The following is a 25,111-nucleotide window of genomic DNA, read 5'->3' on the forward strand; positions in this document are numbered from 1 at the left end:
CACCAATAGGAAGACTCGGAGGGCGACGGGGCCCGGAGAGGGACTTTGCGCGCGGAGGAAAGGGTGCAGAGTGTTCGGGAGTCTTGCTGCGAGCGTGTCTCCGGCGACCCGGCGGTGTGGCGGTTCCTTCGCGTCCCGGGCTCAGGCCCTGCGCGCTTCGCCCCTTTGCTGCGGCTCCTCTGGAGCCGGGCCTCTGCCGCCTGCTGCCGGCGTGGGCTTGAGGGGCGTCTCTGCACTTAAGCCTTGGTAAGCCCCTCCCGCCTAGGGATGTGGACTCGCTGCGCTGGGGCCCTGAAAGCAGAAGGTTGTTTACTCCCTTCGCTTTTGGATGTTGGTGTTTCCCAGAGATCTCTTTTCATTCCCGTGGCTTCCGTTACCTGCAACGTGCTGACCGTTCACAAATCACTCTCGCCAGCCGAGACTGGCCCCTTGAGCTCCAGGGCCAGCTGCACAGAAGACATTTCCAATGGGTTATCCCAATCTTAATGGCCCTTTTAATTTTCTCAAATTCATCTGCAGACCTGCTTCTTGTGGCCTGTAGTCCTTGTGTTGGTAAAGGCATCATCCACGCAGTCCTGCCGACCAGAAGACTTTATCATTTTTCTAGAGTCCTTTTCCTTCTTGCCAATTCAGTTGCTCGCTGGGCTCTCCTTTTTTTCTTGGGGGAAAGGGGTATTATTGTGGTAAAACATAGTACTTATAATTTTAATCATTTGTAAGTGTAAAGTTCGGTGGCATTTACATTCACAATGTTGTGTAATCGTCACCACAGCTGTACCCAACTTCATATTCGTTTGTATGTGGATATTGTTTTTCCAGCACCGGTTCTTGAGAAGACTGTCCTTTACACTTTGAATGGTCTTGACACCTTTGACCATACTTGTGACGATTTATTTCTGAGGTTTCTGTCCTATCATATTTGAGGAAGTGTGAGTCTTCCAACTTTATACTTTTTCAAGATTGTTTTGGCCCTTTGAAACTCCATATAAATTTGAGGATAACCTTTTACATTTCTGAGAAAAAGATTGTTGTAATTTTGATATTGTGTTGAATCTGTAGATCACCTTGGGTGCCATTGCTATTTTAACAAGTTTAAGTCTTCCTACCCGTGAATACAGAATATCTTTCCATGTACTCAGGTGTTCATTAATTTCAGCAATGTTTTCAAGCTTTTGGGGTGTTTAATACTTTTTGATAATATTGTAAATGGAATTGCTTTCTCCATTTCCTTTTTATATTGTTCATTACTGGTGTGTAGAAACAGCCGATAATTTTGTGTATTGGTGTTATACCCAGCAACATCGCTGGATTTTTGTTTTGTTTTTGCTTTACTAGCTTTCTTGTGGGTTCTTTGAGATTTTCTCTCCACATACTCATGTTGTCTGTGAATAGAGATAGTTTTACCTCTTCTCTCCACAGTTTGCCTTTTATTTCTCCTTCTTGTCTAATAATTCTGGCTAGAATTTTGGGTACAGTGTTTAATAGCAGCAGTGAAAGGAGACATCTTTGACTTGTTCCTGATGTTAGAGGGGTAGCTTATAAATTATTGAGTATGGTGTTCAATGTGCGTTTTTAATAAATACCTTTATCATGTTGAGGATTTTTCCCTGTATAACTAGTTTTCTGAGAGATTTTATTATGGAAAGCATTATAGTCTGTCAAATGTGTTTTCTGCATCCATTGAGATGATCGTGTGTGTTTTTCTCTTTGCTTTATTAATGTGATTTATTACATTGATTGATTTTATGTTGGACCACCCTGCATTCCTGCAGTAAATCGCATTTGGACCTGGTGAATAATCCTTTTAATATGTTGTTGGATTTGATTGTCTTAAATGTTGTTGAAGTTTTTAGCATCTATATTCATAGGAGATAACAGTCTATAACTTAGGATGACTTTATCTGGCTTTGATATCAGGATAATGAAGGCCTCATAGAATGAGTTAGGAAATATTTCCTCTTTAATTTTTTGGAAGAATTTGAGGAGGATTAGTGTTATTCATTAAATGTTTGGTGCATTTTACTAGTGGTCAGCTGGGAAAGGACTATGTTGGGAGTTCACTGATTACTCACTTAATCTCTTTACTTGGTATATGTGTATTGAGATTTTCTATTTCTAATGAATCAGTTTAGATAATTTGTGTGTTTTGAGGAATTTGTTTTTTTTCTAGGTTACTTAATTTGTTGGCATACAGTTATTCATAGCATTCTTTTATAATCCTTTTATTTCTGGAATGTCAGAAGTAATATCCACTTTCATTTCTGATTTTAGTTATTTGCATAAAGATCTGTTGATTTTGTTGTTCTTTTCAAAGAAACAACTTTTGGTTTCGTTGATTTTTTTCTTTTTCTGTTCTCTGGTTTATCTCCACTCTCATCTGTTTTATTTCTTTCCCTCTGCTAGCTGTGGGTTTATTTTCTAGTTTTTCTTGTTTTGTAAGGTATAAAGTTAGGATATTATTTTGAGATCTTTCTTCTTTTTTAATGTAGCCATTTTCAACTATAAATTTCCCTCTGATCCGTGCCTTCATTGCACTATCAGTTTTGGTATGTTGTGTCATCATTTTCATTAATTTCTAACATATATTCTAATTTCCCTTTTGATTTCTTCTTTGACCCATTGGTGGTTTAAGAGCATGTTGTGTGATTTACATGTATTTGTGTTACTGATTTCTAACTTCATTTCATTGTGGTTGGAGAAGATACTTTGTATGATACCATCTTTTAAAATCTACTGAGGCTTGTTTTGTGGCCTATTATATGGCCCGCCCTGGAGAATGTCCCTTGTGAATGTAAAAAGAATGTGTATTCTGCTATTGTTGGGTGGACTGTTCTGTACATACTGTTAGGTTTAGTTGGTTTATCGTGATGTTCAAGTCCTGTTTCCTAATTTATCTTAAATTTGGTGGTTCTATTCATTATTGAAAATGGAGTATTGAAGTTTGCAACTATTGTTGTAGAACTGTTTATTCTTCCCTTTATTACTCGTCATTTTTGCTTCACATATTTTGAGGGTCTCTTACCAGGTATGTTAATGTTTATATTTTTTATATAATCTTGCTTTATTGAAGCTTTTATTAATAAATAGTGTCCTTTGTCTCTTGTAACCCTTCTTGTGCATTTACAGTCTATTTTACATGACATTTGTATAACCACCCGCAGCTCTCCTTGATTACTATTTGCATGGAACTTTATTCTTTTTAAAGATTTGATTTATTTATTTGAGAGAGAGAGTAGAGCAAAAGACAGAGCGCACATGAGTTGGGGGGAGTGGCAGAGGGAGAGGGAGAAGCAGACTCCCTGCTGAGCAGGGAGCTATTCACCGGGCACCTGTCCCAGGACCCTGGGATTATGACCTGAGCGGAAGGCAGACACTTAACCACTTAATCCAGGCACGCCCCCCCCTCCTTTTTTTTAAGTAAGCTCTAGGCCCAACATGGGACTTAAATTTATGACCCTGAGATAAAGAGTTGCGTGCTTTACTGACTAAAGCCAGCCAGGAACCCCTGGAATATCTTTTTAAAAATTCTTTCACTTTTAACTATTTATATCTTTGGATCTAAAGTGAGTCTTTTCTAGGCTACTGATGGTTGGATCTTTTTTTTTTTTTTTTAAATCCATTCTGCTCATCTCTATCTTTGATTGAAGAGTTTACACTGTTTACGTTTAAGGTAATTACTGCTAAGGATGGATTTATTTCTGCCATTTTGCTATTTCTTTTCTATAGGCCTTTCTGCCTTTCATTTCGTTTATTACTGTTGTTTTCTGTGTCCATTTTATTTTTTTTAGTGCAAAGTTTCAATTCACCTCTTATTTCCTTTTGTGAATATTCTATAGATATTTTCTTTGTGGTTGTCATGGGAATCACATTTAACACCAAAGAGGTGTAACAATCTAATTGAATTGATACCAACTTTAATAGCATACAGAACCTCCCCTGCATAGCTTTGCCCCTTCTTTCTGTTATTGATGTTACAGGTTATATCTTTATACACTGTGCCCAATAACATAGATTAATATTCTAATGCTCTTGTCTTGTAAGTCATATAGGAAATAAAAAGTGGAGTTACAAACTGTAATTATAATATTTACTTTTATAATTTCCACACATTTATCTTTACTAGAGATCTTTATTTCTTCATATGGCTTCAAATTACTGTTGAGCATCCTTTCATTTCAACCTGAAGGATTGCCTGTAGCACTTCTGATGGCCAGATTTAGTGGTAAACTCGCTTAGCTTTTTTAAAATCAGAGATTATTTTAATTTCTCCCTCGTTTTTGAAGGACAGTTTTGCCAGGTATAGCATTCTTTGTCAACAGTTTTTTTTTTTTTTTCCTCTCAACACATTCATTATTATTAACCTACTGCTTCCTGGCCTCCAAGATTTAAGATGAGAAATTGGCTGATAATCTTATTGAGGATCCCTTGTATGTGAAGAATCATTTCTCTTTTGCTGCTTTCAAAAGTCTCTCTTTTCTTTGGCCTTCTACAGTTGGATTCTTTTTTTTTTTTTTAAGATTTATTCATTTATCTTAGAGAAAGAGTGTGTGCACGCAAGTGCAGAGAGGGAGGGAAAGAGGGAGAGAGAGAATCTCAAGCGGACTGTGTGCTGAGCATGGAGTCCTATGCAAGGCTCAATCCCAGGATCCTGAGATCATGACCAAAAATCAAGAGTCCGACACTTAACTGACTGAGCCACCCAGGCGCCTCTGATTATTACTCTTTCTCCCCTTTCTCTCTTCTTCTGGGACTCCCACAGTGGTATGTTGTTTCTCTTGATAGTGTCCCACAGAAGCCTTAGATTCTATTCACTGTTCACATTTCTTTTTTTCTTTTCTTTCTGTTCCTCAGATGGAGTAGGAAGCACAAGGAATCCATCTCTCTACCTAGACAACAGTTGTACTGGCAGAAACTGTCTGAAGTAACTATTTTGGAACTCTGGAGTCTATTTGAATTCTTATATCTTCCAGGAGAAAGTTTGCTTGGTAAATTGAGGTTAGTTTCAGTCAATGTCAAATTTTAGCATATAGCACCTCCCTGTTTCCTACCCTTCAGCCCTGTGGCAGGCAGCTGTGTTCACATTCCTAGTGTGGCTTGCTGGAGCTGTGGTGGGAAATAAGAATTTTGTTCACCAAATACCGGAGTTCTCTGTGTTTTGATTGCTGATTGCTCCTTTTGAGTTCTGAGATTCAGGCACAAAGTGGCTGCCATTGTTTCGACCCCCATAGGCTGAGCTGGCTTCTGTGGGATTCGAAGGAACAGCTCCTGTTTTGTTTGTCTTCCCTTTTACCCCATTTGGGAACCAGACATTTAAGGATTAGGACATTCAGAAGCAACCACTTACATAAGGAAAATTAGAAAGCCACTGTGTATAACTAGGAAAAGATGCAGGCTCAGAAAAGAACTGAGAAGATCTTAAGCTTTCACATTAGGCTGATCCTGATCCCTGTCACAGAGACATCCTTCAACCATAAAAACAAACAAACCAGCAGTCCCTGGGATAAGGGGAGAATCTGATTTCTACAGTTACCACATTATAAGATTCAAATGTCCATTTATTGGCAAAAAATCAAAAGACATACAAATAGGAAAGTATGGCCTGTTGAAAGGAATGAAATAAATCAACAGAAACCTTCCCTGAGAAAGATGAGACATCTGACTAACTAGACAAAGACTTTAAACCAACTCTCTTGAAGTTGCTCACTGAGCTAATAGAAAACATGGATGAAGTCAGAAAAACTATGAAAAAAAATGGACATAGTATTAAAGATATAGAAATTATGAAAGGAACCAAAATGAAATTCTGAAGTTAAAAAGTACAATAGCAGAAATGAAAAATTCACTAGAGGGGTTCAAAATCAGGTTTGAGCAGGCAGAAGAAAATCAGCAAGCTTGAAGATATTTCTTTTTCAAATATCTCTTGAACCGTGTTCCCTCCCACCCCATCCCCTTCTGCTTTAGTTCACATCTTTCTGATCTTAGGTGGTATCTAAACTATTCCATTTACCCCGTTTTGCCTTTTCTACTGCTACAGGATGATCTTTTAGAAAATCCAAATCTGATATTGGCACTGTCCTTAAAAACCTCTGAGGGCACCCAAGGGTATATAGATTGAATTTCCTTTTTTTAATTTTAGCATTCATGGATTTTCCCATTCTGGCTCCAACTTACCACATTAATCTATTGAGCCTTGAAATAGAACTTCCAGTTTCCAGGAAATACCAGGTCTAGAGGAACAAATTCAATAACCTTGGGGAAGCAATCATTCAGATCCAGAAAGCAGGAAATTTTTGCACTTCAAGTGGCGTGATTTCTTCAGTAAGCCAGTGTCTTAGTATTTTTATTAAGTGCTAGAGTAAAAAATAATTAAGGGATAGAACAACCAGATGTAGTGTGTGGCCCTGGATTCAATACTGATTTAGGAAAACTAGCTTTACAAAATATATATTTCAATCAATAAAATATTTGATTATAGTAGATAATAGATGAGAGGAAAACTTAATTGAAATATTACTGTTTTGGGAAAGCCTACTGTAAAAATATTTTTAGGTTGATAGAGAATTGGATGTGATCTAGGAATTAGATGTGAGGAAAATATACTGAAATGATAAAGTAGATATTGTTAATTGAATAAAGCAGATTGCTAAACCATGTCATCTCATTTTGAAAAACAATATGTTAGCAAAGGATATGCATTATGGAATTAACATTGGTGGTGGGAATGTGATGTTTTATTTTTTATTGCAGCTTGTCTCTCTTTTCTGTTCTCCAAGGCATACTGTACTGAATCTGAAATAAAATTTTATTTAAAAAATTTATGTTAAGATTTATATATATATTTGGGGTATACATATGAATCAGAGAATATGTGAATGTATAGTCACCAAAATATTAAAAGTGCGTCAGAATTTCAGGGGATTTCCTAATACTGCATCTATTATTTGATACTACTACTTTAAAATGGGTGTGTGTTGTTATATAACTGTATAAGGAGAAAAGGAACAAAGCTATTTTCCTGCGGGAGTGCAGCCAAGTCTATTGTAATAGTAGACAAGTCACATAGAGGACTGCAACAGAGCACAACATTTTTGTGTTTTCTCTGGTTGATTTGGATACATTATCCACAGGAAAACATTACATGACTCATTCACCAGGAAAAGAGCATAGGCTATTTGAATAAAGAAAGGGGGAGGAGTAAGGGATAGGCTGTAGAATTATTTTATGTTATGACTTATTAGCACCTTTAATAGCCATTGTTTCCGTTACCAACTACATTGTAAATTCATTCAGGACTTTAAATCTCATTTTATTGCTTTTGCTCTATATATCACTTTTGAATGATTTTTTTTTAAGATTTTATTGTTAAGTAACCTCTATACCCAATATGGGGCTTGAGCTCACAACCCCGAGATCAAGAGCTGCATACTCTAGGACTGAGTCAGCCAGGTGCCCTGCTTTTGAGATTTTAAAATAAAATCTCAGCCCCATCTTCGGGTCTAACACTCTGAAATAAGCTTCTTTATTTCTGATCTGTTCTGTGTGTCTCAAGTACCTCAAGGCAGCTGTGTCGCAGCCAGAGGCCCTTGGACTTGAGTCAAAAGTTTTTGACTTTTAGACTGAATTGTTACTTAGGCTGGACTCCTTTATAAAATGAGAAAAATCGAACATTCTCACGGTTTGTGGTAAGCCAAATTAGATACCAATAAAAGGACCTATCACAATGATGCACCCCTTCAATAAAGGCCAGGTGAGTTGAGTAAGAGGGCTGCTTTTGAAATAGCACTTGAACGCGAAAGGTGAGCAGGAAATTCCTTGCTCTAGCACCAGTAGTCTTTGCATGTGTACCTCCTTTCAGGCGTAACAGGTGCTACCTAGCCTGATTCCCTTGCCATCCTCAGTCCCCGAGGCAGTCACAGCCACTGCCCGTCCAAGTCCAAACACAGCACAGTGCTAGTCCAGCCTCAAAAGTGCAGACTCGGCGCAGGCGCGGACTCCGGTGGCAGGGTAAAAGCCCAGGTGGAGCTTCGAGGAAAGGAAGTACGCCCTCGCCGCCTGTGGTTGGGCCAATGGGTCTGCTCGGCTTAGCCGCGGGCCTATGAAAAGGGGTGGGAGGGCGGGGCAGAGGGCGGAAGAAGCTGCTCTCACGTGAGTAGGGGGCGGGGAGGGAGGGGGCAGGGCGGCTGGGGAGGCCAAGGCGGCGGAGCCTCCGGGACGGCGAACGGCGGGCGGCGGAGGAGGAGACGGCGTCGGGTAGGGCCGCGTTTCCCCTCCTCCTCCTCCTCCCACCCTCCTATCCACCAAGCCCCGGGGGATCCTGTGACAGCCCCTGCTGGGGGCCAGGCTGTGTTCTCATCCCGCGCGGCCGGGCCGGCCAGACTGCGCTCACCTCCCTCGACGAGCCGGGTTCTGAGGGGAGCCGTGATTGGGGGGAGGGGGAGCTGTGGCGGAGGGGAAAGAGCGCATGCGCAGGCAGGAGCACTCTCGCAGACCCTGCCCGAACCGGTTCCCCTTGTCTGGGTGGGTGTCTGTCTACCGAGTCCTGCGCTTGCGGCAGTCCCTCTGACCCCCAGGCAAAGCCGATTGTCTCTTGACTTTTATGTTTGGGGCCAGGTCCAGTTTGGGAATTTGGCTGCTCCCTCCGCCTCAGTTTCTCCCCATTGCCAGCTGGGCCTTTATTTGTGACTTCAGTTGGCTTGGGCCTCAAGCTGGCTTCCTGGGCTGCGCCAAATTTGAAAGACTTGCTTTCTTTTAGTGCTGGCCTGCGAACTTGTACTGATTTTTCTAAATTTTCCCACTTTAAGTTAAAGTGTCTCACTCTCCCCTTGTCCTTTGAGTATTTGCTCCCAATACCTCATTGCTGTGTCTTGATTCTCTGCAGCCTTCAGGGTTTTAGGTGTTGAGCCAGAGGATAACCCCAGACTTCGAAGAGTTCGCTGTCCATTGCCTAGTACTGCTTTGTCCCTACTCTTCTAACGACTGTTAGCATCTGCACTCGTTTTTACAGGCATCTCCGTATTTAAGCTTTCTTGGGGATTCCTTTATCATGGAAGCAAATGCCCTAGAAGAATGTGTTAACTGATCATGCTACTAGTGCTTCGTTAGTTTAAAATCGTGTTCCAACTTGAATTTGAAGTCTTTTGGTTTTGTTGTTTTTATTAGTGGGGGAAAAAACTGTCAGGGGCAAGGTTTCACCATTTTATTTTTTAATCCATATAAACACCTGTGTTCACGTACATGTGACTGGAGTAGTGTAGTGTGTTTCCAGCTGCTTTGTTTATTTAGAAAAAACAATGGAGGGTGAATTGCACTGTGTTTATCAAACTATTGTTTGAAAACAGTTGTTTCAGACTGATGTGTGAAAAGCTGTTGAAAAACTTAGATGCCAAGGAAGTACACATTTAACTTTTTTTAAACGAAGGACCTGTTGGCCTCAATACAACGTGTATAGATGGTGCTATTTTAATGAATTTTGAAGGTTTTTAAGTAGAGTGTACTTATAAAAGCTGAAAACGAATAGGGGAGAGCCTTCTTTATGTTCTTTCTTTATAGACCTCAGATTGCATTAGATTTGCATCCATGATAGATTTGTATTTACTAGTAACATTTAAAATCCGCATGTAGCTTGAACACAAATTAACTCAAATTCCTAATTAAAATTGAACTACTTCTTTGTTGTAGTGCGCTTCTTTTCATTGTTTCAGTTTTATAACTCAGTTTACAGTTGATTAACTTGTCATTGGTGTTAAAGTATGTGTTCGTTTGGATAGTTAACCTACCAAGTGTATGCATTTTGGTCTTATTGGCATAGTGTTTCATTAGCAGTTTAGACGTGCTTAATTTGGGTTAAGTGGTAATTTAGTGGGACACTGTAAAAGTGAAGACACCTGTTTCCTTCCTACCTTTTACATTACATATTGAAAGAAGTGTATTGTGCACGTTATCTACACGAAGAGACATGAGTTTCTCCAAATATATCTCAACTTTACAGCCCAGATTCTTTCAAGAAGTTATTTTCTTTGAGTATATTTCCAGCTAAACTTTACAGCCCGCATTCTTTTTAAGAAGTCATTGTTACTGATCATGTTTCTAGCTCATTTGTAGCCTACTTTGAAGGTCTCATCATTTCACAGTAATTGTTTTAACAAGTGATCTTTGAGTACAGGCTTCAGAAAATAATTAGTTTAAATCAGTGCCGCTGTTGAGTGTCTTTATAGACAGTGGTGTGCTGAGGTTCTGAAATAGGCTACCCATAATATCTTTGTAGTTTTTAGTATAGTCAGGTATGATTACACTTCTCAAGCGTGTGAAATAAATGAACTCATAAGTAATCTTTCATGGAGTTAGAACTCCAATATCGAAGAAGGGCTGATTTAACCAACATGCATAAAGAAGGGTTTGGCATGACATTTGTGTACTTTGTAAGCAACTGCTTTGTTTTATTGGTTTTCCATAGTTAGATCCCATAGAAAGATAATCCAGGGGCGCCTGGGTAGTGGAGTCGTTAAGCGTCTGCCTTCGGCTCAGGGCGTGATCCCGGCGTTCTGGGATCGAGTCCCACATCAGGCTCCTCCGCTGGGGAGCCTGCTTCTTCCTCTCCCACTCCCGTGCTGTGTTCCCTCTCTCGCTGGCTGTCTATCTCTGTCACATAAATANCAAAAAAAAAAAAAAAATAAAAAAAAAAAAAAAAAAAGAAAATCCAAGGCCAAGCACTCAGTCCGTGGCTATCAATTTAACAGCTGTTTCTTTTTTTGCATAAATTGGTTACCTGGTCCATCCCCCATCCCCCACCTCCTGTTCTGTGTTGTTTCTGAGAGATCTTGATTCTTCAGGAAACTTTTAAGTCAAAACAATACTGGATAGACATTTAAACTTATAACCACTCTTGTTGACCCTAAGCCTTGTTTCTCTTCCTATACAAAAACTGAACAAATATGGCAGTTTGCAAGTCACGGTGAACACTTTAATTCATAGAATTTAGCCTGGAAGTTTTCCTCTTGTCAAAGCAGCCAGTATCTCGGAGGTAGTCATCAATGAGTCTCTTTTGAAGATTGTTCTTTCCAGCATAGTAGAGTTTTATCAGGCCTAACTTTTCCCCAAATTCCTTTTTTTTTTTCTTTTTGTGGATCACTAAATAGTAAAAATAAAGCCCTTATTTTTAAGTTCATACCTGACATTAAATAGTGTATAGGACCATGCCTCTATAAAGCAGGAGGTGTATCGTCTTGTTTGGCTGTGCTGCCAGATTGGGAGGTCCACATCTCTCATAAGAGTTCATGCATGGTGGTTACATATCTCCAATTAAGGTTGCACCAGCTTTTTATGTTATAAATCACCACTCCTTGGAATCCATTAATCTTTGTGGGAATAAATTTTTCTCCATGCTAAAATCTGTTATTTCTTTAGGTACTTTAGCAAATTAGTGCCTGTGATAACTTTAACAAAGTGTTATTAACTGTAAAGCTTAACAATAGTTTGACTATTTTAAAAATTTATTTAATGTATAATATGTAAAATTTATTACATACAGTACATAAAAATTATTTCATATGTATTTTATATCTACAAAATGTTCATTTTATAACATAAAATAGTTATAAATATATAAAATTATATTTTATATGTAATATATAAATTTATATTTTATATATAATAAAACTGTAAATACATGTAAAATTATATATCATACATTCGTAATTATTTTATATATAATATATAAAAGTTTATTTTATATGTACATATGTTCCTTTATTTGTACATTTTGGTAATTACAACCAACAACCTGTGGTTAGAATCTTGTTTTCCTTTTTTTGAAGATGACTCTTGTATCAGAAAAAGGAATTGATATGCAGAATCTTTCTTTGGGAGCATATTTTGAGTATCATCATGGGTATTAAGAGACAGCATGCAAGGCTAAATTGGATTAAATGTTGGGCATTTGTATACTACTGGGAAGAGCCATGAGCTAATCATTTTAATATTTTTATTGTAGAGGTAATAAACTCTTTTATACCCTTGAAATACGCTGATTTATGGATTCTGGCAATGTAAGAGTAGGAACATGTCCTGTAAATCTCTTGCTGTGACACACGATTTTCTATGAGTAGACCTCTGATACATCTGTAGAAGAGAAATGGTTATATCCTTATTGTGGTTACCTGTTGAATTCTTTGTGAATTGAAGAAAAATCTGAAATTCGTCTAACTTCAAAAGCTAATATTTCTTTACGAAAATTATTCCCTAGCAGGAATAAATCTTATTTTTAATTTTTTGCTTTTGGTTGTGAGAAACAGTCTTTTCAGATAAGTCTAAAAACATCTGTGGAACTTAATATTTGTGAAATTTTTAATATTCTCACACAGTGCCTATTCCAGTGCTGTGAATGAAGATGCGTAATAAATGTTTATTGTTTGCCCATCCCCTTGTTCAAAACACTTGTCCTATGCCCCACCACCCTTGTGTAACTCTGGCCACCTTATATCAGAAGGTACAGAAAACAGGTGTGGATCTGCCAAACATTTGCAGTTTGGCTACACACTTTTCCCTGAAAATAAAAAAGAGGTTATAGAAAAGGGGGTACCTGGGTGGCTCAGTTGGTTGGGCATCTGCCTTCAACGCTGGTCCTGATCACTGGGTCCTGGGATCCAGTCCCATGTCAGGTTTCCTGCTCAACGGGGAGCCTGCTTCTCCCTCTGCCCCTGCCCTTCCCCACCACTTATGCTCTCTCTATCAAATAAATAAATAAAATATTTTAAAAAGGGGAGAGGGTTATAAAAAGAGAAGCCACATTTACTGTATTTATCTTAGGGTTTGATCATCTATCAAATAATTTGCTTGTTTGGGATTAAATTCACATAGTTTAAGGAGAAATGATTAATAGAAACATTTCATATTTAAGTGTAGACAGGTTAATACTGTAAGTGGAACAGATTCATTTTCTTTGCTGTGGATGAGAAGGAACTATATTGACTAATTTCCTAAAATGAGGGAAAGTCTTTGGACAATCCTGTGTTGCTTAAAAATATTCATATTTTTAGATGTATAAAACACTAATGTAAATCATTATGCTTTAGGAATCTGTTCCAGAAAAAGAAAAAACTTTTTTTTTTTTCCCAAATCTATACTAGGGAGCTCAGACATACAATCTTTGTGAATGTGTGAACTTTCACTGTTCCCAGAAGTAGGTTTCTATTGTGGAAATGGCATGCAAATAATTTAAATATTTAGTTTTGGAGATAATTGTGTTGAGGTGGCATAAAGTCATCATACCTTGAGCTCTGGAAGAAATTAAAATGGTGTTTCCTAAAATATCCACAGGAACATGGGGAACTCACCTACATGATTTGGCTTGGGGTTTTGGGGGTTTTTTGTTTGTTTTTTAGCTATCAACAATACTGCATTCAAATAATCAAGTGAATTGTTTTATGTGCATTTCTTCCCCTCTTACCTCTTGTACCCCTCATTAGAAGTATCAAGATATAGGGGAGTGAGTGTGAACTATAGAATCAGAAATATGTAGATATCGCCAAGTCTTGTACTTACTATATGACTGAAGGTAAGCTACTTACTACCTCTGAGACTCCGTTTCTTCATTTGCAGAAATGGACCTAATTATGCTTACATCATGGATTAGGATTCGACAGCACCTGGTATCCCCCCTTTCCTGATTACTCCCACTCACAAAAGAATAGAAAAGGTTCATTCCTCTCATATCACATATGAGAAAACGGAAGCTACAACATTGTTTAAGTCACATTGAGAAGGACCAAGGAGTTCAGTTTTTTTAATATTGTATCAGACTATTAACGTTAATAAAGCTTTATTACTTACGACAAAGTGAGAAGTAACTCTGGAAATACTAGTTGTCTTCTTTGAGCCCTTTACTAATTTTGTGAGTTTTACCCTAAAGATCCTATGATGTTACAATTGGGCTTTAAAAGCCTGTATTAATCAGGGCGCCTGGGTGGCTCTGTTGGGCATCTGAGTCTTGATTTCGGCTCAGGTCATGATCTCAGGGTCTTGGGATGGAGCCCTGCACTGCCTCCCTCCCCCCAATTAAATAAATCTTTAAGAAAAAAACAATTTGTATTGACCAATGAATGGATAAAATTTAGTGTATATATTCCATAGAATATCATTCAGCCTTAAAGAGAAAGGAAATTCAGACACATGCTATAACATAGGTGAACTTTGAAGGCATTATACCAAAGGAAATAAGCCAGCTACAAAAGGACAAATACTGTGTGATTCTGCTACTTTTATGAGGTTCCTGGAATAGTCATATTCATAGAGAAAGAATAGTGTATTGCCTGGAGGACTAGGAGTAGTGTTTAATGGGTATGGACTTTCAGTTGGGGAAGGTAAAAGAGTTTTAGAGGTGGATGGTGGTGATAGTTGCACGATAGTGTAAATGTACTTAATGCCACAAAACTACACACTTAAAAACGGCTAAAATGGTAATGTATATTTAACCACAATTGAACAAGATTAAAACTTTAAAATCTTTTTAAAAATTAAAAAACAAACCCTTCTGTCTTACAAATTTCTATATTCTTATAATTAAGTTATCCTTTTTAGTTATCTAGAATGAACTAAAAGAATCACTTTATAGTTGAAAGAAGTACATTGTCACAGGCATTGCAGGTTAGAATTTGCCTGATGATGATGACTTTTAGATAAGCTGGTTTTTCTTGCTTTTATGTGAAGTAGGCCCAAGACGATTGTTTTGTTTTCTTTTGTTTTTGGTTTTTTAAGCTAAGCTGAAATTATTCAGAAGGCTTAAATTAATATGCTTCTCTTAGCTCACTAGAATAATTCAAAGAAACAGCCTCCAAATTCAGAGTTAGACTTCAACAAAGACACATCTATTGTTTAGCAATTAGTAGTGGTGGAAAGGAATTTATTTTTATAAAGAAGGGATGATTTTTTTTTCCATTGAGTTTTGTTAGATTTGTCCCACCCTTCCCAGGGCTAGGCTGTGAGAAATTCATGTGCAAACCAATGCAGGAAAACAAACATCCGAGCCAAGGAAAAAAGAAAAAAGCTGAGATTAATATAGTGTGATTAAAAAAAAAAAAAAAGAAAAACTTCTTTGTACGCTGTTTAATACTAAAAGGCTACAAACCCAGAGGAATTGGCCTGTTATAGCATCTTTGAGACTTGATTCTCTTCCTGTTTTGTCTTTTTCTGAACAGAGAGTAATCTTAACTTCTGTTTTAGATGATACAGCTGGTATCTAACATAGAGAATGGATTAGAATGGGGAGAGAATGGAGATAAGGACACCAAGGAAAAGAGCTGCATTCCAGAAAAGGACAGAGGCACTTACAGTTTTATCTGTGAACTTAAGCAGGTTATTGAACTGGTCTAAGCCTCAGTTTGTCATATGAAGTCAATATCTATCTGTCAAAGTTTGTGTGAACATTAGAAATAATGCATATAAAGCTTTTTAGTATAATGTTGGCCATATAATTGGGAGTAGGATCTGATAAGTATTATTGTGTCTTTATATTTAGCAAGATGATTTAAATATCTCCCTTAAGATTCCCTAAACCTGTACTCATCTGCTCACTGGTTGAGCAACAAAAATGATGGGTATTGGGAAGGAAGTGATAAGAGGGTTTTGGTCCAAAGGGAATCTAAAGTATATTTTCTGACTCAGTATTAACTGGCTTTGAGCTTGACAGTTGGGAACTTGATGAAGAGTCTGCAAGGCACATTCAGAGGTAGTTCTTTCTGAGTCTCTTCATTTTGGTTGCCATCCATATCCCAAGTCACATGCATATAATATAGGGTATTTGTCGTTTGTCCTCCTACCAGTTAAATACTGATTAAAGAGTATTATTCAACCAAATTTATTTAGTGCTGCTAGTAAACAAGGATATAAAGATAATATGAATAAAATCCAAGATCCCAGTCCATAAATAGTTTACAGGGACTGTCTGTGCTCATTGTATTCCTAGCATTTACTGTAGTGTTTTGTACTTAGTAATTGTTTCTGGAATGAATGATCAACCAATATAGTGGAGTAGGAAAGAGGTATAACATTGTTTTACTGTGTGATAAATGCTGTAATTTTGTGATAGAATTAAAAAGCAAACAAAAGCCTTAGGAGCCCTAGAGAGAAATCATGAATATTGCAGAAGGAAAAGGGGGAGTTTGGATATTTGTACCATAAGATTGCCGGTGAGGGAAAAGGACTACCTGGGGAAATGAAGACATATTCCTAGATTAGCAAACAACATGAGCAACGGCTTGAAAGCATAAAAGTGCATGACATGTTTGGTACGTTTCTGATAAGGCTTGATAGAAGGAGATAAGACTAGAATGATAGATTGTCTCCATATTTTGAAGACTGATGATACAGAGTTTGGATTTTATTCTATTTTCAGTCAGGAACAAAGGTTTTGAGGAAGGGGTGGGATATATGATCAGATCTAAATTTTAGATACTAGCTGTGGGAACTTGATAATCAATGACTAGAGAGAGTCTAGAAAAGGAGGCTTAGGTTTTAGCTAAGTTGAAAGAGAATGAAGTACTCACAAGTCAGTGACATGAAGGATGGCAAAGAAAGTAAGATTGGGGTATGTTTTGGAACTAAAATCCATTAGTGTACCAGGGGAGAATGAGAAAATGAGTCAAGGACTTCATTGACATCTCTGTCTTGGATCAATGGTTGTTAACCAGGACAGGGAACCTATGAGGGAAAAGAATATGCTTGTGTGGTTTACAGAGGTTTACGTGGAATTGATTCTGAGATGGTCATGAACACATGTAGCAGAGCTGTCCTATGTATTCTCACAACATCCTTTGCATACCTCTATTATACCAAGCATTATATTATAATTACCTGTTCATCTGTCCATTTTCTGTATCACTGTAAGCCTGTCCTAGGTAAAGACTACCTATTATTCCTCACCATAACATTATACATAGTGCCTGGCACATATCAGACACTTAATGCTAAATAGAAAGGAAAACACGAGGGCACCTGGGTGGCTCAGTTGGTTGAGCGTGCAGCTCTTGATTTTGGCTCAGGTGATGGTCTCAGGAGGTTGTGAGAACAAGCCCTGTGTTGGGCTCCGTGGTGGACATGGAGCCTGCTTAAGATTCTCTCTCTCCCTCTCCCTGCCCCTCCCCTCACCCTGCTCCCTCTCTTAAAAAAAAAAAAGAAAAGAAAAAAAAATAACACAAATATCCATATGGAATTAGGGAGGAAAGATAGAGCTATGAGTATCATCAACATACCAAAAAGAAGTTATAACTGTGTGAGCTAATAAGAGAGCCGGGGAAAAGTGGACAAAGAAGAGGAAGAGGGTAGAACTTAAAGAATGGGCAGAAGGAAAGGAACCCAAATGACAGCTGAGAAAAGGTAGTCAGAAGTAGAAACTGGAAGCAAGAAAAAAGTTTTAGAATAAAGAAATGGTAAGCATTTTCATTTATTTCAATGGTAGATGATAACTGAGAAAGAATTCTCTGGGTTTTGAAAGTTTGTACCGTCCTTGACTGATTTCTTTCCTTTTTAAAATGACACTCGGGGTAAACAAAATACCCAGGGCCACAGATGAGGTGCTGTGTGTTGTTTTTTTAAGAGATTTTATTTATTAGATAGAGCATGCATGCAAGAGAGAGAAGGAGCAGGTGGAGGGGCATAGAGAGAGGGAAAAGCAGACTCCCCACTGAGCAGGGAGCCTGACCTGAGGCTCCATCCCAGGACTGCGAGATCATGACCTGAGCCAAAGGCAGATGCTCAACCGACTGAGCCATCCAGGCACCCCCACAGATAGGGTTTTAATTACGTTTTTAAAAGAGGAGGAAGGGAAGAAGAAAAGGGGGATAAACAGAAGGGGAAATGAACCATGGGAGACTATGGACTCTGGGAAACAAACTGAGGGCTTCAGAGGGGAGGGGGTGGGGGAATGGGATAGGCTGGTGATGGGTAGTAAGGAGGGCACGTATTGCATGGTGCACTGGGTGTTATACGCAAGTAATGAATCATGGAACTTTACATCAAAAACTAGGGATGTACTGTATGGTGACTAACATAGTATAATAAAATATTATTAAAAAAATAAAAATAAAAATAAATAAAAGAGGTTTAATAAGGGTTGGTGAGAGATAGAGGAGCCAGATTTTTGAGAGGACTGCTCTTTGAGTGGAGTGTCCTATTGAAAGTGGTAGAGGTGGAGGCAGTTAATACTACTACTTTAGGAAGAAAGAGTTTCAAGGAAGTAAAGATGAATTAGGCCCTGGGATAGTGACAGAACTAGCACATTTTGTCTCAAGCCTGTCAAGTTCAATTACAAGTATCACACCTCTTCTATCAAGTTAGGTAGGTCACTTATTGAGAGGTGATTTCTGCCTCTACTAATTGCACATTAGCAAATTCATGCCACTGCAAGTTCACTGTTTATGTTATTCCTCTGAATGTTAGTAACTAGAAACAATACAAATATCTGATAGTACTCCGTCCAAAAAAAAAGAGTTCAAGTTTTTAAAAAATAAACACCGATTATCTAGGAGCCCACTGCTATTGAAGGACTGTCAAAAGAGCCTTTATCATGGACAGTTCTTTTTTTTAAGATTTTATTTATTTGAGTGAGGGCAAACAAGCAGTGGGGAGGGGCAGAGGGAGAGAGAGAGAAAAGCAGACTCCTGCTCTTCAGGAAGCTGGATGTGGGGCTTTTTTTTTTTTTTTTAAAGATTTTATTTATTTATTAGACAGAGATAGAGACAGCCAGTGAGAGAGGGAACACAAGCAGGGGGAGTGGGAGAGGAAGAAGCAGGCTCATAGCTGAGGAGCCTGACGTGGGGCTCGATCCCATAACGCCGGGATCACGCCCTGAGCTGAAGGCAGACGCTTAACCACTGTGCCACCCAGGCGCCCCTGGATGTGGGGCTTTATCCCAGGACCCTAGGATCATGACCTGAGTTGAAGGCAGATGCTTAACCAACTGAGCCACCCAGGAGCCCCAGTTCTTTTCCATTTTACTCTCCATTAACTGGGTCTCTAAGTGTTTAAGAATGAGGAGATTGAGAATGGAGATGAATCTTCTTTTGCCATGATCTTTGCAGACATACATGGTTAAGCATAAATTTGTCACTTAGAGCACAGAACAGTAAATTTAGGCAAAAAGTTTGTAAAGAGTTTTGATATCATGAGACTAATTTTCTTTATTTAAAAAAAAATTTATTTGAGAGAAAGAGAGCAGGCACGAACTGGGGGAGCAGCAGGCAGAGGGAGAGGGAGCCTGACATGGGGCCTGATCCCACAACCCTGAAATCATGACCTGAGCCAGAATCGAGTTGGGTGCTCAACTCAGTGAGCCACTCAGGTGCCCCTTTATTTATTTATTTATTTAATTTATTTATTTATTTATTTATTTATTTATTTATTTATATTTTATTTATTTGTCAGAGAGGCAGAGTGCACACACAAGCAGGGGGCGTAGCAGGCAGAGGGAGAAGCAGGCTCCCCGCTGAGCAGGGAGCCCAATGTGGGACTCAATCCCAAGACTCTGAGATCATGACCTGAGCCTAAGGCAGACACTTAACCAACTGAGCCACCCAGGTGTCCCCAGGTGACCCTTTAAAAAAAATTTTTTTTTTTTTTTATTAAATCTTTGTGCCCAACATGGGGCTCAAACTCATGACCCTGAGATCGAGTTACATGTCTACCGACCATGTCTTCTGACTGAGCTAGCTAGGCTCCCCCATCAGGCTAATCTTCAGTCAGAAAATCTCTAGGGATCTTTTATATGTCAATAAGGATGAAAGTAATGAAAGAAGTTATGAAAAATATAATAATAGAACTTTTGGGTTTGATGCAGGAGGCTGCATAATTAAACAAAATTACCTATCATTTTAAGTGACTTATTGACTTAGTAAAGGAGATAGCGAAGATCTTGAACTTGACTCACCAACCTGGCCCTGTTGGTGACTGGACAGGGTCTAGGTCGTCACTTGTATAAAAGAAGGAAATAATTGGTTCCTACCAATACCAGGGTGCATATATGCATATTATCTTATTAAAATGGGATAAAAATCCTTACCCTGTCTACCTTATAGAATTGTTAGGATAATAAAATGAGATAAAGAATGTGTTTATTTTAGTAATCTGTAAAGTATTATACAAAGATAAAACTTTTTTTATTGAGTATTCCTTCACATTTATTTAGAGATAAAGAAATTAGAATGTGGAAAATAGGAAAGCTACATATTTTTGTTCTAGTATTGTGTTTCCTAGACTGAATTACCTACATAAGTTGATACTTGTTATTTTATTATTTTTATTTTTTTTTAAAGATTTTATTGAATGTTTGAGACAGAGAGCGAGCACGAGAGGGGGGAGGGGCAGAGAGAGAAGGAGAAACAGATTCCTTGGTGAGCGGGGAGCCTGATACAGGGCTCAATTCCAGGACCCTGAAATCATGACCTGAGCTGAAGGTAGATGCTTAACTCACTGAGCCACCCAGGTGCCCTGTTACTTGTTAATTCTTTTTAAAATTGGAAGTTAGCTTAAAAAGCTATAACTGTTGGGTACTTATAATGTTTTATGTGTGTTATTAAATGAGATGTACATATGTTCCTTAGTAATTTTTATTAATAATAGTTCTGTGAGCTAGATAGTACATCATTTTCATTTATGGAAACTAAGGCTCATTATGACAAAGCTTACACTATTAGGTAGTGCAACCAGTATGCTAACTTGTGGTTTTCCTACTCTTAATTGTGTGCTTTACTGTAACAAATATGACTTCTGTTAGTAAAAGATGATCTTACCTTTTCATTGGGTGGCTCTTGCTCTTTTTCCATCTTTGCCATTTATCCTAATTTTTTTTAGCAAATATTTGATCACCTACTATGTGCCAGGCATTGTTTCAGGTGCTAAAGTACAGCAGTTAATGAAACAGACAAAAATCTGTGCCCTGGTGGAACTTAGGTTCTAGCTTACATGATATTTAAAAACAAATGATTAAAATGTAAAATGTGTCAAATGGTGATGGATATTATGGGTAAAAGTAGGAAGAGAGATGGTAGTGCAAGATGTTTGGGGAAAGAGCTTGTTTTCTGTTATCCATGAGGTTTAGATCTAGAATTGCAGCCTGAAGGATGAAGGATTACAGTAGGAGGCTTCTTGTGGTAAATGATATAAGTAGGGATTAAAAACAAAACAATTACTCCTTCTGGTCTCCAGAGAGAGGTTGTGAATACTCCACAATTTTGCCAGGAGTACACCAAGTTCTGGGGCACCTCTTTATTGTGGAGGCCAGAGAAGGGGAATCTTGACAACTTTTCCTGTACTACTTCATGTTTTGATAAACCTCATTCCCACTGAGTGATTCAGTTTTTTACAGGTGCCAAAACAAATAAAGTATTTTTTAAAGTGTATTTTCCCATCATCTCCTCAAGGGAGATAGGTTGAACTTTGAATCAACCAAGTCTTCTCAGTTCCATAGTGTTTAAATACCAAAGTATATTATTTTTTGAGTCTAGAGTATTATAGAAGGTAGTCAGTGTCTCAGATCATAGCTTTAGAGAACTTTCTGAGGCACTCTGCTATCCTATTAATCACGATTTTAAAGAACGGAAGTCTAAGCATGAAAAACCTTGCCTAAAGTACTAGTTCTACAAAACCTTGCCTAAAGTACTAGCACATTCTACAAAAGATAAAGATTCCTTTACCCAATACTGAGTGTTTGGGACAAGGCCCAAATTTGTGGCATGGGAAAGGTATCATAATCTGACGGAAAGAGCATAGCTTCTGGAATAATAGATAACTGGGTTCAATTTTTGCCTTTCCTCTAACCAGTTAAATTACAGCGATTACCTTGAACAAATTACCCCATCTGTCTAGGTCTCAGTTTCCTTATCTATGTAATAAATAATGTGAAGATTAAATTAAGAGGCAGTCGCCATCAAATTGTACTACATCACAATATGTATTATAAAAATGTAAAATGCTATAGGAGCAGAAATAAGGCAAGCAGTTTGTTTGGTTCTGGGATGAGGATTGGCAAGCTACTAGGAAAAAGGAGTTAGATCACGAATGATTAGTTGGAGTTGTTGGGAGTACAAAAGCAAGGAAACCACTTTAGTAAGAGGATCCAATGAGGGCAAATACATGGGCGTATTAAAGTATATATCTTTAGTAAGGACATTACCTCTTCTAATATATTTCTCTTTTTTTATTGAAGTATAATTGACATACAATATCCTACTAGTTTCAGGTGAATATATTCCTTAACTCTCCATGTCTAAGTCCCTGACCCAACATGTGCCCATAGTTTTCTTTCCCCTAAATCATTACCTATTAACCTGTTCAATGTGCCTCTGTTCTCTACTACAGTATACATTCCTTTGGGGGAAGAATCTAGTTTCTCTTGTTTACATGTATTATTCTTTATACACTTGGTGAGTATTCTTTGAATAGATGAAGCAAAACTACATTTAAAAAATTTTCAAAAAGTACATTTTGAAGTGTCTTTGAATGCCACACTATAAATTTAATTTTAGTCCTATGAAATGTAAAGCTGTGATAGCCATTTAAGCAAGGAAATTAGTTTAAGTAGAAAGCAGTAAGTATTAGTAAGGATTTCATCCTTAGCTATGCCTAGGTAAATGACCTCTTGGGGTTGCCATTTTCTTTTCTAACGGTGTCGATTATTTCTAAGTTTCTTTTGAACTCTGATATTCAGGGATTGTAATTCCTGCTGCCAGGTGTTTTTCTGGTTGTGAACCTTTGAAGGGAAAATAGTGCTTGGCACATGGTGTATGCTCAATAAATATATGTTCAATTAAAAACACAAAGCATAAATCAGGACTTAATTGGAGAGATTAAACAGACTCTCAGCACCTTTACCTCTTCGAGATACAAGATGAACATAGAGCTTGAGCTACTATTGTTTATTGGTTAAAACTTTCTGAGTATGTTGTATTGTTTATTTTGTTGCTGTTTTGGCAACCAAATGGGAACATTGCCATAAGTGTTCAGAACCAGGTTTTTAAATGGTAGATGGGTTTAACTTTTATTCTAGGAGTCAATAAATAATTGAGTGACTTTTCATAAGTGACATATTTTTGTTTCTTGCTGGGAATTTCTGGCATGAAACTTACTGGTAATGTTCATGTTAAGTTGAATTCTAAGAAGCCGTGGGATGGGAAGATTAAGTTTTTGATGGATTTCTGATTTCTTGCTATATGAAGGAATTTCCCAGCTCTAGAATTTCTGCTTGCTCTGCCTTGAATTTATTTCTCTTCAATGTGAATATGAAATTTTATTTCTTAAAAGCATCTTTTTAATATTTTAAATTTAAGTATCAGTAACATTAGGAAAAACTTAGTTATTGTCCTGTGTGCTTTCAATTTTATTTATGTGTACAGCTTTACAAATTAAAGGGTAGAAAACAGAAGTTAGTACTTCATAGTTTTTGGAGTCCAAGAATAGAGTTGTAACATATGCCAAAGAAATCACTGTAGGTAGGCAGTTATTCTTAATGGAATATGTTTTATTTTTTTTAATCTGAAATATCTTGGCCCTGAATAGCATCAAATTCCTTTATTATCTGGAATAGCCTAAGTTGTAAGTAGTGAAAGTCTTGGGAAAATATTTTGAAAGTATTTTTTTAAGTTTTCCATATGTGTTTTGTAAGAATTAGAGCATAACTGAATATCTGGCAGACATTCTATATGAGTATCTTTATGGTTTTTGTTTTTCAGGCATTTTTAAAATATTTAATCATTCATGAGTTGAGCTTCATTCTTGAGTCATGGATGACAAGGCTTCTGTTGGAAAAATCAGTGTCTCCTCAGACTCAGTATCTACTCTTAATAGTGAAGATTTTGTCTTGGTTTCCAGGCAAGGAGATGAGACACCATCTACAAATAATGGAAGTGATGACGAAAAAACAGGACTCAAGGTAAAACTCCATAACCTAAGATTCTTTTGCTTAGCTTTGCTAAGCTCATTGCAAAACTTGGCCTATGATAGGAAGGTATATGGAGTGAAACTGAAAAAATGGAAATAAACCCTAGCTTTTTTAATGCAAAAGACTTTTATTTATAATTAGTGATCGTGACAAATTTATATTTGATTAAGGATTTTCAATTTGATTAGCTTCTAAATCTTCTAATACCCCAATTGTCAAAACTAGTGGTCATAGTATATTTATCATTTCAGTATTGATCTTATTTTCCCATTGAATTAGAGATGATTATTTCTTTTGGGTCTGGTATATGTAGTGTAAAGGCAAGGACAGGTCAGCAGTGCTATTTATAAAAATAAGTTTCAGGATTATTGAAACTGAATATTAAATACTTGGCTATTGGCCACTTTTGCTTGTTTATATTTTCTAAGCCAAATGAACAACTATTTTACTTTTTTCCCATACCCTGTTAATCATTCTCTTTGTGAATATAAATAAAAATGTTCTCTGTTGATGTCATTTAAAATGTAAATAGCTTTTAAAATATTTCATTTCTTGTTTATGTTTATTCATTCAACAAGTATTTATTGAGTACTGACTGTGTGCCAAGTACTGAATACTGGGGATACAGTGGTGAATAAGATTACGAAGCCCCCTGCCCTCTTAGAGTTGTTATTCTAATGGGGGAAACAGACTTTAAGCACATAAGAAAATGAATAGGTTAAGTAAATTTAGGTGCCATGATGAAAATCAGAGTGGGATACATGGATAAAGAATGAAGGGCAGGTACTATTTTAGAGACCGTCTTGAAGTGACATTTGAGCTGAGACCTGAGTGGAATAGGGAAGGAGGCCATGGAGAAATCTAGGAAGAGAGCTTTTTAAAGGGAATAGAGAAGATAGACCCTGAGGAGGACCACCCCCGTTAGGACAGAGATTGGAGCAGAGTGAGTAAAGTAAATAAAAAATGGTAAAGAATGGTATCCAGTGCTTGGCAGAGGCTGCATCATGTAGAACTTAATAGAAGTTGGGAGAAATTTGGACTTTGTTATAAATGTGAAGGGAATTTTTGGAGAGTTTTCAATGGGGACATGATCTGATTTACATTTTAAAAAGCTCACTGGCTGAGAGAGACTTCCAGTATGGCAGCATAAGGAGCTCTGTGGACCTACTCTTTAGCAAAATTGGTGAC

The 25,111-nt window shown here is 37.6% G+C and overlaps 1 protein-coding gene across 6 annotated transcripts in view; it reads left to right on the forward strand.

The window, feature by feature from the left end:
• The first annotated feature begins 83 nt into the window (after positions 1-83).
• RABGAP1 (RAB GTPase activating protein 1) overlaps positions 84-25,111 on the forward strand; it is a 160,630-nt gene continuing 135,602 nt past the window's right edge. For 4 of the 6 annotated variants that reach the window (XM_002919994.4, XM_034664462.1, XM_034664464.1 and 1 more), the window contains exons 1-2: positions 84-246; positions 23,715-23,914. In XM_002919994.4, the coding sequence (XP_002920040.1) occupies positions 23,765-23,914 (150 nt within the window). In that variant the 5' untranslated portion in view covers positions 84-246; positions 23,715-23,764. Of the gene's footprint in view, positions 247-23,714; positions 23,915-25,111 lie in introns of those variants that run through there. The other 2 variants (XM_034664461.1, XM_034664463.1) reach the window with 2 other exon arrangements.

Source organism: Ailuropoda melanoleuca, chromosome 7, assembly GCF_002007445.2.
Source record: "Ailuropoda melanoleuca isolate Jingjing chromosome 7, ASM200744v2, whole genome shotgun sequence".
Classification (NCBI taxonomy): domain Eukaryota; kingdom Metazoa; phylum Chordata; class Mammalia; order Carnivora; family Ursidae; genus Ailuropoda; species Ailuropoda melanoleuca.